At 47.9% G+C, this 12851-nt stretch overlaps 1 protein-coding gene across 1 annotated transcript in view; it reads right to left on the minus strand.

The window, feature by feature from the left end:
* Positions 1–12851, minus strand: part of RYR1 (ryanodine receptor 1) — a 112979-nt gene that overhangs the window by 25814 nt on the left and 74314 nt on the right. Inside the window, exons 82-87 of the mRNA XM_042920374.1 lie at positions 12576–12656; positions 7706–7794; positions 7483–7611; positions 7282–7386; positions 5034–5115; positions 1409–1596 (exon numbers count right to left, since the gene is read on the minus strand). Of these exons, the coding sequence (XP_042776308.1) occupies positions 1409–1596; positions 5034–5115; positions 7282–7386; positions 7483–7611; positions 7706–7794; positions 12576–12656 (674 nt within the window). The remainder of the gene's footprint in view (positions 1–1408; positions 1597–5033; positions 5116–7281; positions 7387–7482; positions 7612–7705; positions 7795–12575; positions 12657–12851) is intronic.

The raw sequence follows: 12851 nt of genomic DNA on the forward strand, positions 1-12851 counted from the left end.
ACACATGACTTCTATGATATTCCTGCCAAAGATGTGTAACCTGAATCGAGTCACGGGGAAAACCCAGACAAACACACATTATAAAGCATTCTCTAAAACACTGGTCTCTGTTCTTCAAAAATATCAAGGTCATGAAAGACAGAGACACATCAAGGAAGGGTTCTGGATTGAAGGAGGTTAAAGAGACAGGATGTCTAAATGCAGTCCCGGATCGGGTCGTTAGCAGGGAGAATAATTTCTTCACCGAGTGAAAACTGAACTAAGGTGTGTAGATAGCAGCATCATATCGATGCTAATTTCCTTGTTTTAATGTTTACTTATTTTGAGAGAGAGAGAGCGGGGAAGGGCAGAGAGAGAGAGAGAGAGAGAGAGAGAGAGAGAGAGAGAGAATTCCAAGCAGGCTCCTCCCTGTCAGCGCAAGCCCGATGCAGGGCCCAAACTCACAAACTGTGAGATCATGACCTGAGCCGAAATCAAGAGTCGGATACTTAACCAAATGAGTCACCCAGGTGCCCCTCGATGCTAATTTCTTGATTTGCCTAATTGTTCTGTGGTTATGTAAGAGAATGCACTTGCTCTCAGGAGATACACGCTCAAGTATTTAGAAGAAAAGGGGAATCATGAGAGAGCAAATGTGGTAACAAGTGAGCGTTTGGGTAATCTGGGTGAAAAGGTAATCAGAAATTCTATGTAGTGTTCCTGCAGCTTTTCTATAGGCCAGGAGTTATTTCAGAAGAAAAAAAACTTAACACGATGGTGAGGGAAGAGATCGGGCAGGAGTAACGGTAGGTAATATGTCTTCAGGGCTCCCGTGTTCCAGGCACTGTCCACACTCCGTCCGCCTCACAGCAGTCCTGTGAGATGTGTTGTTATCCTACTCCCATTTCACAGAGGAGGAAACTGAGGCTCAGAGCCGACGAGTAACTTACCTGGGGTTCCGTAGGGAGAGAAGGCAGCGCTGGGTTGGGAGGACTGACAGGGCAGGTGAGTGGGCTCCTGGATGAAGCTGGTTCCTGCACTTCCCTCCTAAGAGCCTCATTACCTGACCTGTAATGGTCATTGGTGACTGCCTCCCCCATTAGACTACAAGCCCCGTGAAGGCAGGGCTGTGTCTGTCTCGGCCCCGGAAGAGGGCCCGGCATGCAGGAGAAATGCAGCAAGCGTTTCTCAACTGAATAACTGTTACCTATAATGATTATGATATGATGACTGTTAATGATAGCAGAAATAAAGGTTCTCATTTGTGTTAATGCATTTCATCTTCAAAACAACCCGAAAGACGGTGTTATCCCCGCTTGACAGCTAAAGAAACTGAGGCTCACAGAGAAGTCTCTTGCCCGAGGCAGGCAGCCAGGCGGGGCATGGCTGCCACTTGGTGCCCCCAACCCACCCGCCTTCCAGCACCCACCTTCTGGAAGTCCTTCTTGGAGATGAGGCCACGGGGATCGGTGACGTAGTCCTGGAAGGCCTCAGAGCCCACGATGTCCTTGAGTTTCAGGAACATGTCGAAGAACTTGAGGATCATCTCCACGTTGGATGAGGACTCCACAAGCATGTCCACCATCTGCCGGGCAATCATGCCATTCACCACGTTCCCTGTGGGCAGGCCCTGGTCAGTGTGGCTGGTGGAACCTCCTCTCTGGAGCCCCCTGGGCTGCGCTCCTTCTCCAGCTCAGGAGCCACCAGGATCCCCTATGCTGGTGGAAGCTTCCCTGGCCAGCTCCCAAGCCTCGCCTCAGAGGGCACAGCTCATTTCCTGATCTGCATCAGCATCATGTGTGAACCTGGCTGGTCCCCTCCCTGATAGGTGGGGGAGTCCTCAATAAAACTGACCGTGGCATAAGCTAACAGCAGGTCCCAGATGCCACGCCAAGTGCAGGGGAAGTGTGTTACTATCTGTGTTTCCAGATGAGGAAATAGACCCAGAGAAAGTCACACGCCCAGGGTTACATCGCCAACGAGGGGGTGAGGAGGACTTGAACCCAGAGCTGCATGACCTCAGAGCTCACACGCCTAAGCCTTCCACTTGTCCTCTGAGGTCAAGCAGGTCCGTAGATGAGCAAGGTAGGCCAAAGTTAAGAGGGCAGGGAGAAGTGGAGACTCTGGTAAACGGATCCCACCCCTGTCTGAAGCAAACTGGCTTCAGCTTCTTTTTGTACTTTTCCATTTTATTTATTTATTTAGATTTAAAAATTTTTATTTTTAAGTCATCTCTACACCCGGCCTGGGGCTCGAACTCACAGCCCAGAGATCAGAGTTGCATGCTCCATGGATGGAGCCAGCCAGGCGCCCCTGTACCTTTCAATCTTAACATGGCTTCCAATTACGTGAAAGTTGCAACAGTGCGAGGGGACCCTCCTATTCCAGATTCACTGAATATTTACATTTTGCCACATTTGCTTCCTAATTCCTGTCTCCCTCTCTCCCTTCTCTTCCCCTTCCCCTACTCCCCCCTCTATCTTTCCCCTGGGGCCATTCCACAGTAAGCTGCAGACATGGTGTTTTTATCCTGAACATTTCAGTGTATATGCCTTAAAAGACAAGAACACTCTCTAATATAATCATAGTGCAGTCATCAAAATTAGATTTGACATTGATATACTTTACTTATTTAAGCCGGTGCAGCTGATTTTTTGCCATGCGAGAATGTGGGCAGGGTGGGTGGGGGGAAGGGTCACCAAATCTTTCCAATTTTCATGAAAAGCTGGGAATCTGATGTTTAAAGGGAACCTTCTGATTTTTATTTATTTTTAAACATTTATTTGTTTATTTATTTAATCTCTACACCCAACATGGGGCTTGAACTCATGACTCCAAGATCGAGTCGCATGCTCTTTCCACTGAGCCAGCCAGGCACTCCTTCCCTGCTTTTTTTTTTTTTACGGAACCTTCTGATTTTTAAAAAATGCTTATTTGGGATTGCAAGCTGGTGCAGCCACTCTGGAAAACAGTATGGAGGTTCCTCAAAAGCGAAAAATAGAACTACCCTACGACCCAGCAATTGCACTACTAGGCATTTATCCACGGGATACAGGTGTGCTGTTTCGAAGGGACACATGCACCCCCATGTTTATAGCAGCACTATCGACAGTAGCCAAAGTATGGAAAGAGCCCAAATTTCCATTAATGGATGAGTGGATAAAGATGTGGTATGTAGGGGCGCCTGGGTGGCGCAGTCGGTTAAGCGTCCGACTTCAGCCAGGTCACCATCTCGCGGTCCGTGAGTTCGAGCCCCGCGTCAGGCTCTGGGCTGAAGGCTCGGAGCCTGGAGCCTGTTTCCGATTCTGTGTCTCCCTCTCTCTCTGCCCCTCCCCCGTTCATGCTCTGTCTCTCTCTGTCCCCCCCCCAAAAAAAATGTTGAAAAAAAAAGATGTGGTATGTATATACAATGGAATAATACTCAGCAATCAAAAAGAATGAAATCTTGCCATTTGCAACTAAATGGATGGAACTGGAGGGTATTATGGTAAGTGAAATTAGTCAGAGAAAGACAAAAATCATATGACTTCACTCATATGAAGACTTTAAGAGACAGAACAGATGAACATAAGGGAAGGGAAACAAAAATAATATAAAAACAGGGAGGGGGACAAAACATAAGAGACTCATAAATATGAAGAACAAACTGAGGGTTGCTGGAGGGGTTATGGGAGGGGGGATGGGCTAAATGGGTGAGGGGCACTAAGGAATCTACTCCTGAAATCACTGCTGCACTATATGCTAACTAATTTGGATGTCAATTTTAAAAAATAAAAAATAAAATTTAAAAAATGCTTATTTACGTCTGACTTCAGCTCAGGTCATGAGCTCAGGTTTGTGAGTTCAAGCCCCACATCGGGCTCTGTGCTAACAGCTCGGAGCCTGGAGCCTGCTTTGGATTCCGTGTCTCCCTCTCTCTCTGCCCCTCCCCGCTCATGCTCTGTCTCTCTCTGTCTCAAAAATAAATAAACATTAAAAATTTTTTTAAAAAATGCTTATTTATATTTGACAGAGAGAGAGAAAGAGAGAGAGAGAGAGAGAAAGAGAGTGAGCAGGGGAGGGGAGCAGAGAGAGCTGGAAACAGAATCGGAAGCAGGTTCCAGGCTCTGAGTTGTCAGCACAGGGCTCAGTGCAGGGCTCGAACCCACAAGCCGTGAGATCATGACCTGAGCCGAAGTCGGATGCTTAACCGACTGAGCCACCCAGGCACCCCAGGAACCTTCTAATTTTTAAAAGCTAATGACTACACATCAAAAACATTGAAAGATTGTAGGAGGATTATCCATTGCAACATTTTTTGTAATAGCAAAACGTTTTTTTAATTTGAATGTCCGCTGACTGGGGTGTGGCTAAATGAATCACCGTTCACTCACACAATGGAGTATGATGCAACCATGGAAAGAAATGAGGACACTGTGAATCTCTGTAGAAAAGTCTTTGTCTACTAGTTAAAATGTCTTATTCATTAGCAGTAAATAATGGTCATTTTAAGTCACTAAGTTTTGAGGACATTCCTGAGGCAGCAAAAGCTAAGTGACACATTTAACAAATGAACATAGATAACTATTAGGTACATACATTTTTTTTAATGTTTATTTATTTTTGAGACAGAGAGAGACAGAGCATGAACGGGGGAGGGTCAGAGAGAGGGAGACAGAATCTGAAAACAGGCTCCAGGCTCTGAGCTGTCAGCACAGAGCCCGACGCGGGGCTCGAACTCACAGACCGTGAGATCATGACCTGAGCCGAAGTCGGACGCTTAACCGACTGAGCCACCCAGGCGCCCCAGGTACATACATTTTAAAGAGTGTCCAGGCCACCCACCTTATTAAGATTTCCCGGGAATTCACAAAACTAAGTGTGTACAGTTGGCATATAATAAGTGCTCAGTAAGGGTTTACTGAGTTTGGTACTGTGACTCCTTCATCAACCCATTGACCCTGACACGATGTGGGATGAAGTTGAAGGTTAGGGTCTCCTGGGTCTCCGAGGGCCATTCCCTGCTTGTCTGTACCTTTGTACCCTCCCCTTACCCACACCCGCTGGGCACTTACCTTCTAGTAGTGACAGCAACATCACCACCATGTCCTTCTGTAGGTCCAGCAGCTCCTTCAGCAGCTCGATCTGGCTCGAGTCCTAGAGACCCCACACCCCAACCATGGGATAACTGGTCTCTGCAGAGACGCCTCCCCACCTCCAGCTGCTTCCGCCCCTCCTGACCCACCCCACGGGGCCTAAGACCCCTTTTTCTCCCCCTCTTACCTCCGAGGGGACCCGACTCCACACATGTTCCTCGGAAGCAGGGGAAGGGGCAGAGAGACAAGATTGTGGGGGTGGGGTTGGCACTTTGGGGGGTAAGCAGGCCCAACGGGTGCTATGTGGGGGCAAGAGCTGGCGGACAAGGAGGGCTGGGAGAGAAGCTTGGAGCTGAGAGAGACAGAGAGGGGCACGTACTGGGTAGGGAGACACAGCTGGGAAGGGGTGAGAGCTCAGCACTGTGCCTGGTTTATGGTGGCTGCTTGATCCATGTTTGTTGAGTGACTATGTGATGGAAAAAGCGAGACTCTGGGTTCAGGAAAAAGGCTGGAGGACTCAGCCACATGCCTTTCGGTGAACAATTTGGGAAGAATGTGGGGGCACATTGCCTCCCCAGTCACAGTGCCTCATGTAGTGCCTACAGAAACTTCCTACATGGTCAGAGTTCTGCCTCATGGTCCCCACAGGTATTCTGTTGAGCTACATAAAACTGCTAATATGTGAGCATTTTTGACCCACCGAGTGGTCATTTCATCTGGTTCTACCTAATGCAATGGAGAAGGGGGAAGGATGCTGGATAAAGGGTACGTAAGGTTCCTCTACCCGAATGCTCCTTCTAGAGTTCTAATTCTAACACAGTTCCAAAGCTCGGCATTCTGACTCTGAACTCCCAACATTCCGGAATCTCAAAATCCAACTCTGTGGGTGCCCGTGGTGTGCGCCTGCCGGTGATGCACGAGGCAGCGCCCTGCTTCCGGAAACAATCCCAGTCTCAGAGCAAGTGGGGCTAACCCCACTTTGCTGGTTTCAAAGGTGGGTATGTGACCAGATCTGGCCAGTCAGAGCCCTCCCCTGGCCACGGTGATTGGTTCTGGGAAGAGCATGTGACCCAATGGTCCAAACAGAGAATCCCAAGTGGGAGCTCCGATAAAAGAGGGATTATCTTCCCCCTGGAGCTTTTGGGGGGAGGGGGGTGCATAGAACCCTGGGGCACCTTTTTTTTCAGTCCGGGGAAGAGCCTGCTTGAGAATGAAGCCAGAGAAGGCAGATAGTTCAGCTGACATCACTCTAGGCCCTGGATCTCTGGTGTGAACTGATAAATCCCTCCCACACCCCCACCCCGCTTAGGCCATCACTTTGCATTGGATTCCCAGCCCATGCAACCCAGCCCTGGTCCTTGGCTAATGCATTAGCACTGCAGGATTTGGAATTCTAGACTAAAATACCAGTACTCGCTAGACTTTGAAGATGACACCAATAACCCAACTTCGACCGCACTGAAACTAAGGAATTGCCTTCCAAGTTCAGCTCCTTTCAAAAAGTCAGGTGACAGCAGACAGGATTTCTGCCAGCCCCCGTGGCACCTTTGAGTAACTAGAAAAAGGCTCCCCTTCCTCAAGACGCTTCCTGCGGGGAAATTATAATACGGCGTACAGAGTACTGCCATCTGCTGGAACACTGTTACATTTATGCCGTTCAGGATGCGGACGGTACAGCCTCGAATATGTTTACCAGACAGAAGCAGAGCATGAGGCACTGACCAGACTGCAAAGGGGCAGGGGTGATGGGGGAAGGGTACACAGGATTCTAGAAATGGGAGAAGGACTCGACAGGGACCTTACATCATGGGTGCCCGAGATGGGCGTCATCTGCCGCAGGCAGAATAAAGAAGCAAAACACTCCTTCAGCCCCAGTCCCTGTTCCAGAAAGACACCCCCTTTCTATCCCCAGGGAGGTCGGAGTCTGAGAGGACCTCACCCCAGAGAAAAGAACACCAACCAATCATAGAGGAACTCCGGGCCCAAGGGGGCGGGGCCCAAACGTCAAACCAATGGAAGTGTGCATGGGAAGCCAGCCGATTGGTGGTGGCAGAGGAGGAGGCGGGGTCATGCAGAGAGCCAATCCAGAAGGAAGATGGATTTGGCCACCCCTAGGGAACTCTTCTGGAACATGCCAGCGGGACTTGGGTGAGAAACTGACTTGGAAGTGAGCCGCTTCGGGGATGCCCGAGAACAGCTGCAGGAAGAACAACAGAGGGTCTCGAACCTGAGCGAGCTTCATCATCATGTGGGCAAACACGTGCAGGAATCCCACCACGGCGTCCCAGAGGCGGCTGTGCGCCAGGCTCTGCTGGTTCCCGGTGCAGGGGCCCTGGGGGCAGAGGGCTGCAGTGAGCGCCAAGCAGGGCGCAGGGTGCGGGGATAGGGGGTGGGGGGGCCTCGCTCCGCCCCAGAGGGCGGGTCCTACCTGGATGTACTCGGTGAGGCTGTTGAACACCTGTTTAGCGACCGACATGGCCTTGGAAAAGTTCCTCTTGCCCTGCTCCTCAATGACATCCTTGCCGGAGTAGTACCAGTAGAAGTCGCTGATGGACTCCTGGGGGGACCGACGGGGTGTGAAGGGGTGCTGGGGCCAACCGGGGCCCCACAACCCCCACCCGGGTCACACCTGGACGGCCTCACAGCCTCACCTGCAGCCGCAGGAGGTAGTCCACCGTGCAGATGATGATGTTAATGGTGGTCGTGTTCCCTGTCTGTGTCCGTAGGTAATTTTGGAAATCTGGGGAGATGAAAAGCCATTCGTTCATTGAGAGTCTGCCGTGTGCTAGGGGAGGTGGACAGTGGGTCGTTTATTCATTTATGCAGTAGGTTTATTGAGTGCCTCTTGTATGCCAGAGGCATTTAATTGTTCTCGTTAGTTTATTTAATAAATCTTTATCAAGTACCTACTGTGTGTCAGAGGAAGATGAGGATCATTTTTTCATTTATGTAAATAACTATTGAGGGCCAACTACATGCCAGGTATGGTGGAGGGTCATTTATTCATTCATTCCCCCCCTCCCCCCTGCGCAAACACCTTTCTTGTGCACCCACAGTATAGCAGGGGAAAATGGAGATTCAGTCTTCCGTTTGTTTCCAAAAATGTTTATCGAACACCTACTATGTGATGGGGGAGATGGAAGATTGGTTATTTATTCATTCATTTATCCAACAAATATTTACTGAGCACCTAGCCAAAGCCAGAAGAGATAAATATCTGCCATTTCTTTTGGATATTTGTTCAATATCTATCTATTTATTTATTTTTAACGTTTATTTATTTTTGACACACAGAGAGAGAGAGAGAGAGAGAGAGAGAGAGACAGAGCATGAGTGGGGGAGGGGCAGAGAGCAGGAGACACAGAATCGGAAGCAGGCTCCAGGCTCTGAGCTGTCAGCACAGAGCCCGATGCGGGGCTCGAACTCACGGACCACGAGATCATGACCTGAGCCGAAGTCGGATGCTCAACCGACTGAGGCACCCAGGCTCCCCTCAATATCTATTTATTGAGCACATACTATCTGCTAATGTGAGATGGAGATTGGCCACTTATTCTTCGGTACTACAAGTTTATCGAGCATTTATGATGTGCCAGGCACTGTTCTGGGCCCTGGGAATACAGCAGTAAAAGAAAAAGTCCCTGTCCTTGTGAAGTTTATATTCTTGTGTAGTAATTTTTCAATCTTTTCTGACTGCAGCTTACAGTAGGGGAACCATTTTACATTAAAACCCAGTACATGTGTTTAAACTGAAATTATATCCACATATACCCAAAACAGAAGTTTCACATACTCACACATGTGCTATGTATTCTGGTATTTTCTGTCCTGTGCTAGTCTAGTTACCTACAAAAGAATTCTGATCTCAAGAAGGGGAAAAAATAGTTTCAAACAGAGAGGGAGGCAAACCATAAGAGACTCTTAAATACAGAGAACAAACTGAAGCTTGATGGTGGAGGGTGAGGGAGAAGGGAAAATGGGTGATGGGCATTGAGGAGGGCACTTCTTGGGATGAGCACAGGGTGTTGTATGTAAGCGATGAATCACGGGAATCTACCCCCCCCCCCAAACCAAGAGCACACTGTATACACTGTATGTTAGCCAACTTGCCAATAAATTATATTTAAAAAAATTATCTTAACTCACTACATTCGTAGTCCTCAATCTCTCAACCTTGGCTGCATGTTAGAATCACCCGGAGGCTTTTCAAAGTCCCCCTGCTCAAGCCCCAACCCTAGACCAATTAAATTACAATCTCTGAGGGTGAATGAACACTGGGCTTTAGTGTATTTTAAAAATATGCTCCCCAGGCATATCAGCGTGGAATTCAGATGAGAGCCTCTGAAATACACGGGTTCACGATCCTCTGGTGCATTGGTTGCCACTATTTGAAAAACATTCTTCTATGGCAAAAAGCTGATAACTGCTACAGCTGAGTGATGGGTACCATTTATTAGACCATTCTCTCTATTTTGGTTGCGGTTGAGAAGTTAGTAATAATAATAATTATAAACATGGGTTCATGGGTCGTAGGGGTGGTGGTGGTGGGGAATACCGAGCAGAATGATCAGGGTTGTGAGGTGGGAAACCTAGGCGGCTGCAGTCGCCCAGAGGAGATGCCTAACTCAGCTGATGACGACGTAATCAAGGAAGGCTCCCTGGGGGAAGGGACCTCAACTGAGGCGGGAAAGGTAAGTAGGAGAGGGCTGTATGAATTCCCAGCTGTGTGACCTCAGGCAAGTTATTGAATCCCTATGTGTGGCACAGACTGTGCCTCAGTTCCCCCATATGTAACATGGTGGTTACAGCACACCCTACTTTATGGAGCTCTTGTGAATTTTTAATGCTTTGGCGTACATAAAAAACTTAGGACAGTGGTGCCTGGGTGGCTCAGTCAATTAAGTGTCTGACTCTTGATTTTGGCTCAGGTCATGATCTCACCGTTTGTGAGATGGAGTCCCGCATCAGGTTTTGTGCTGACAGCATGGAGCCTGCTTGGGATTCTCCCCTTCTCTCTCTCTCTCTTTCTCTTTCTCTCCCCCACTTACACTGCGCTCTCTAAGAATTTTTAATGTTTTATTTATTCTTGAAAGAGAGAGAGAGAGAAAGAGCAGGAGCGGGGTTGGGGCAGAGCGAGAGAGGGACACAGAATCCGAAGCAGGTTCCAGGCTCTGAGTTGTCAGCACAGAGCCCGACATGGGGCCGGAACTCACAAACCGCGAGATCATGACCTGAGCTGAAGTTGGACGCTTTACCGAATGAGCCACACAGGCACCCCTCTCTCTCAAAATAAATAAATAAATGTTTTTTCCAAATTAAAAAAAAATTAGGATAGCCGTCTGGTACGAGGGCTCAATAAACATTAGCTGTTCTTAAAGAGCCTTAAAGAGTGCTGAGGTTAACAGCTGCACTTTGGAGCAGTGATTCTCAAAGTGTGGGTCCCAGACCGGTAGCCTCAGCATCTCCTGGGAACTTGTCAGAGACAAGAATTACTGGACTCCATCCCAGAACTACTAAATCAGAAAATCTGGGGCGGAGCCCTCAAATCTGTATTTTAACAAGGCCTCGAGGTGATTCTGAGGCCCTCTTAAGTTTGAGAACCACCTCTGTAGACCCATTTGCCAAATGATCATCAAATTGTGAAGGCAATGAAAACAAACTTCAGCTAAGTCCTTTGCACGTTCATGGCAATGTCATGTTGCCCAGGATGGCTTTACCAGCCCTTGAAAGGTTTTTTCCCCCAAAGTTTTACTGTCCATCTGACATCTGTTTCGTAATTGCTGTATCATAATCACTTCTATTTCATAAACCATTTTGCCTGGTTTCACACTGTAGATGAAGATTATGCTCAAATATTCAATATTTTATTTTTTTTTTTTTCTTTTTTTTTTTTCTTTTTTTTTAAATTTTTTTTTTTTTTTTTTTTTTTTTTATTTATTTTTGGGACAGAGAGAGACAGAGCATGAACGGGGGAGGGACAGAGAAAGAGGGAGACACAGAATCGGAAACAGGCTCCAGGCTCCGAGCCATCAGCCCAGAGCCCGACGCGGGGCTCGAACTCACGGACCGTGAGATCGTGACCTGGCTGAAGTCGGCCGCTCAACCGACTGCGCCACCCAGGCGCCCCTCAATATTTTAGAAGCAAATGTATATGTTTTCTAACTCCTTTGTGTTAATTTCAACTGGGCTATATGCCTAAATGTTTACATATACAGCTCCCCTCTCCCATAAAAAGCTGTCAACCAAGAACATAGTCTCAGACAGGTACAAGAGAAAAACCTGTTGTCTACTTCGAATGGCACCAAATACTCAAGACATGCGAGGCACCTGAGATTTGAAAGATATTTCAAATGTTTATTTGATTGGGCTGGTTAATGGGTCCACGAATTTATGCAGAGGACTGGCTTGTAAATTTGGTAGGAGAGAGGAATTCCCCCCTTTAGCACCTTCTCGTTTCCAAATAATCATAGATCCAGGGAATAAAATTCATTTAAAACCCCAAAGACTGATTCCACCTTAGTTACAATTAAACAAAGTCCTAGTCACATGGCACAAAAGTATTTCATGAACCTTGAAGAAAAACTGGCTGTGGACATAAGAGCTTTTGAGAATGCAGAGCAATGGATCCTGCTTTATCCTTTGAACAGAGCAGAGTGTGGATTAAAGAAATTTACATATGAGTTACCTTCACCAACATTAGCAAATGGGATGCAGGTTCTATGGAAGTTAGATTTATGATTACTTCCATTCTTGTCATGAAGCTTAGTTTCTGGGCAGTCTGTGGTTTCACAATTACCTGCTAAGTATCACAACCACAACCCTGAGACTTGCATATTTGTTATAGGAAATGGCATTGGGTAGAAAGTTTGCTGTACAGAAGTTTGATGGTCCCTTTAAGGCTGTGAGCTATGTATGTTTCACTAGCTTGCTGTGTCAGCCTTGATCTGGTTAAACCGCCTGAACCAGAAAAAAAGTTGGGGAAACTCTAGTTTAAGTTAGGAAAGGATCTGTAAGGCCTTCCACCTGGCAGAGTATTTTAGAAGTGAAATTAAGAAGTGATTCTAATAAACTCATTTTTAAATGCCATGTGATCCCCCCCCCCCCCCCCCCGCCCCAAAACCAAAGTATGGAAATCTACTGCATCTACTTAACTCTGGCAGCTGCTGCAAAATGCCTGTGGAAAAATGCCATGTGGCTAATTGCTCATTTGGGCAAACTGATCTGAGGGCAGGTAGGTTTGGGGGCAGATTTCTTTTGGGGAATTTGGACTGGCTAGAAGAGGTGAAAGTGTAGCAAAGGGGCTAGATTCCAGAAATTCAAGAGCGATTTAGGAAGGTGGGTGGGCAGGGCTTGATAATGGCTGAAAATAAAGGATGGAGGACAATCGGGGCCAGGGCGAGTGGTGAGGCCACCTCTGATAAGGAGGGAGGGGCCTGGAGTTTAACTCAGGCAACCCTTCTAGACTGACCCCAAACCCTGGCCTCCTCTTCATCCACTCTCCCACCCGCCCCTCCTCCTCACCATTATTGTGCCCCTCGCAGAGCAATTGCAGAAAACGGAACAGATCTTGGGTGAACTCATCGTCTGCCATGACCTTCTCTCCTGGGTGGAAGAGGGGGGGCAGGGCCCAGAAAGCGTCAGATGTGTCAGGGGAGAGCGCACACATGCATACGGCCCTTGCACACTGCACACGCATGCACAAAGCACGGGTGCGCAGGGAGGAGCAGCCGCCACTTCAAAGACACTGTGAGGGCCACGGGCATCCATGACACCAGGGGGTCCCGATTTCAGAGGCAT

The sequence above is a fragment of the Panthera leo genome, chromosome E2 (assembly GCF_018350215.1).
Source record: "Panthera leo isolate Ple1 chromosome E2, P.leo_Ple1_pat1.1, whole genome shotgun sequence".
Lineage (NCBI taxonomy): Eukaryota > Metazoa > Chordata > Mammalia > Carnivora > Felidae > Panthera > Panthera leo.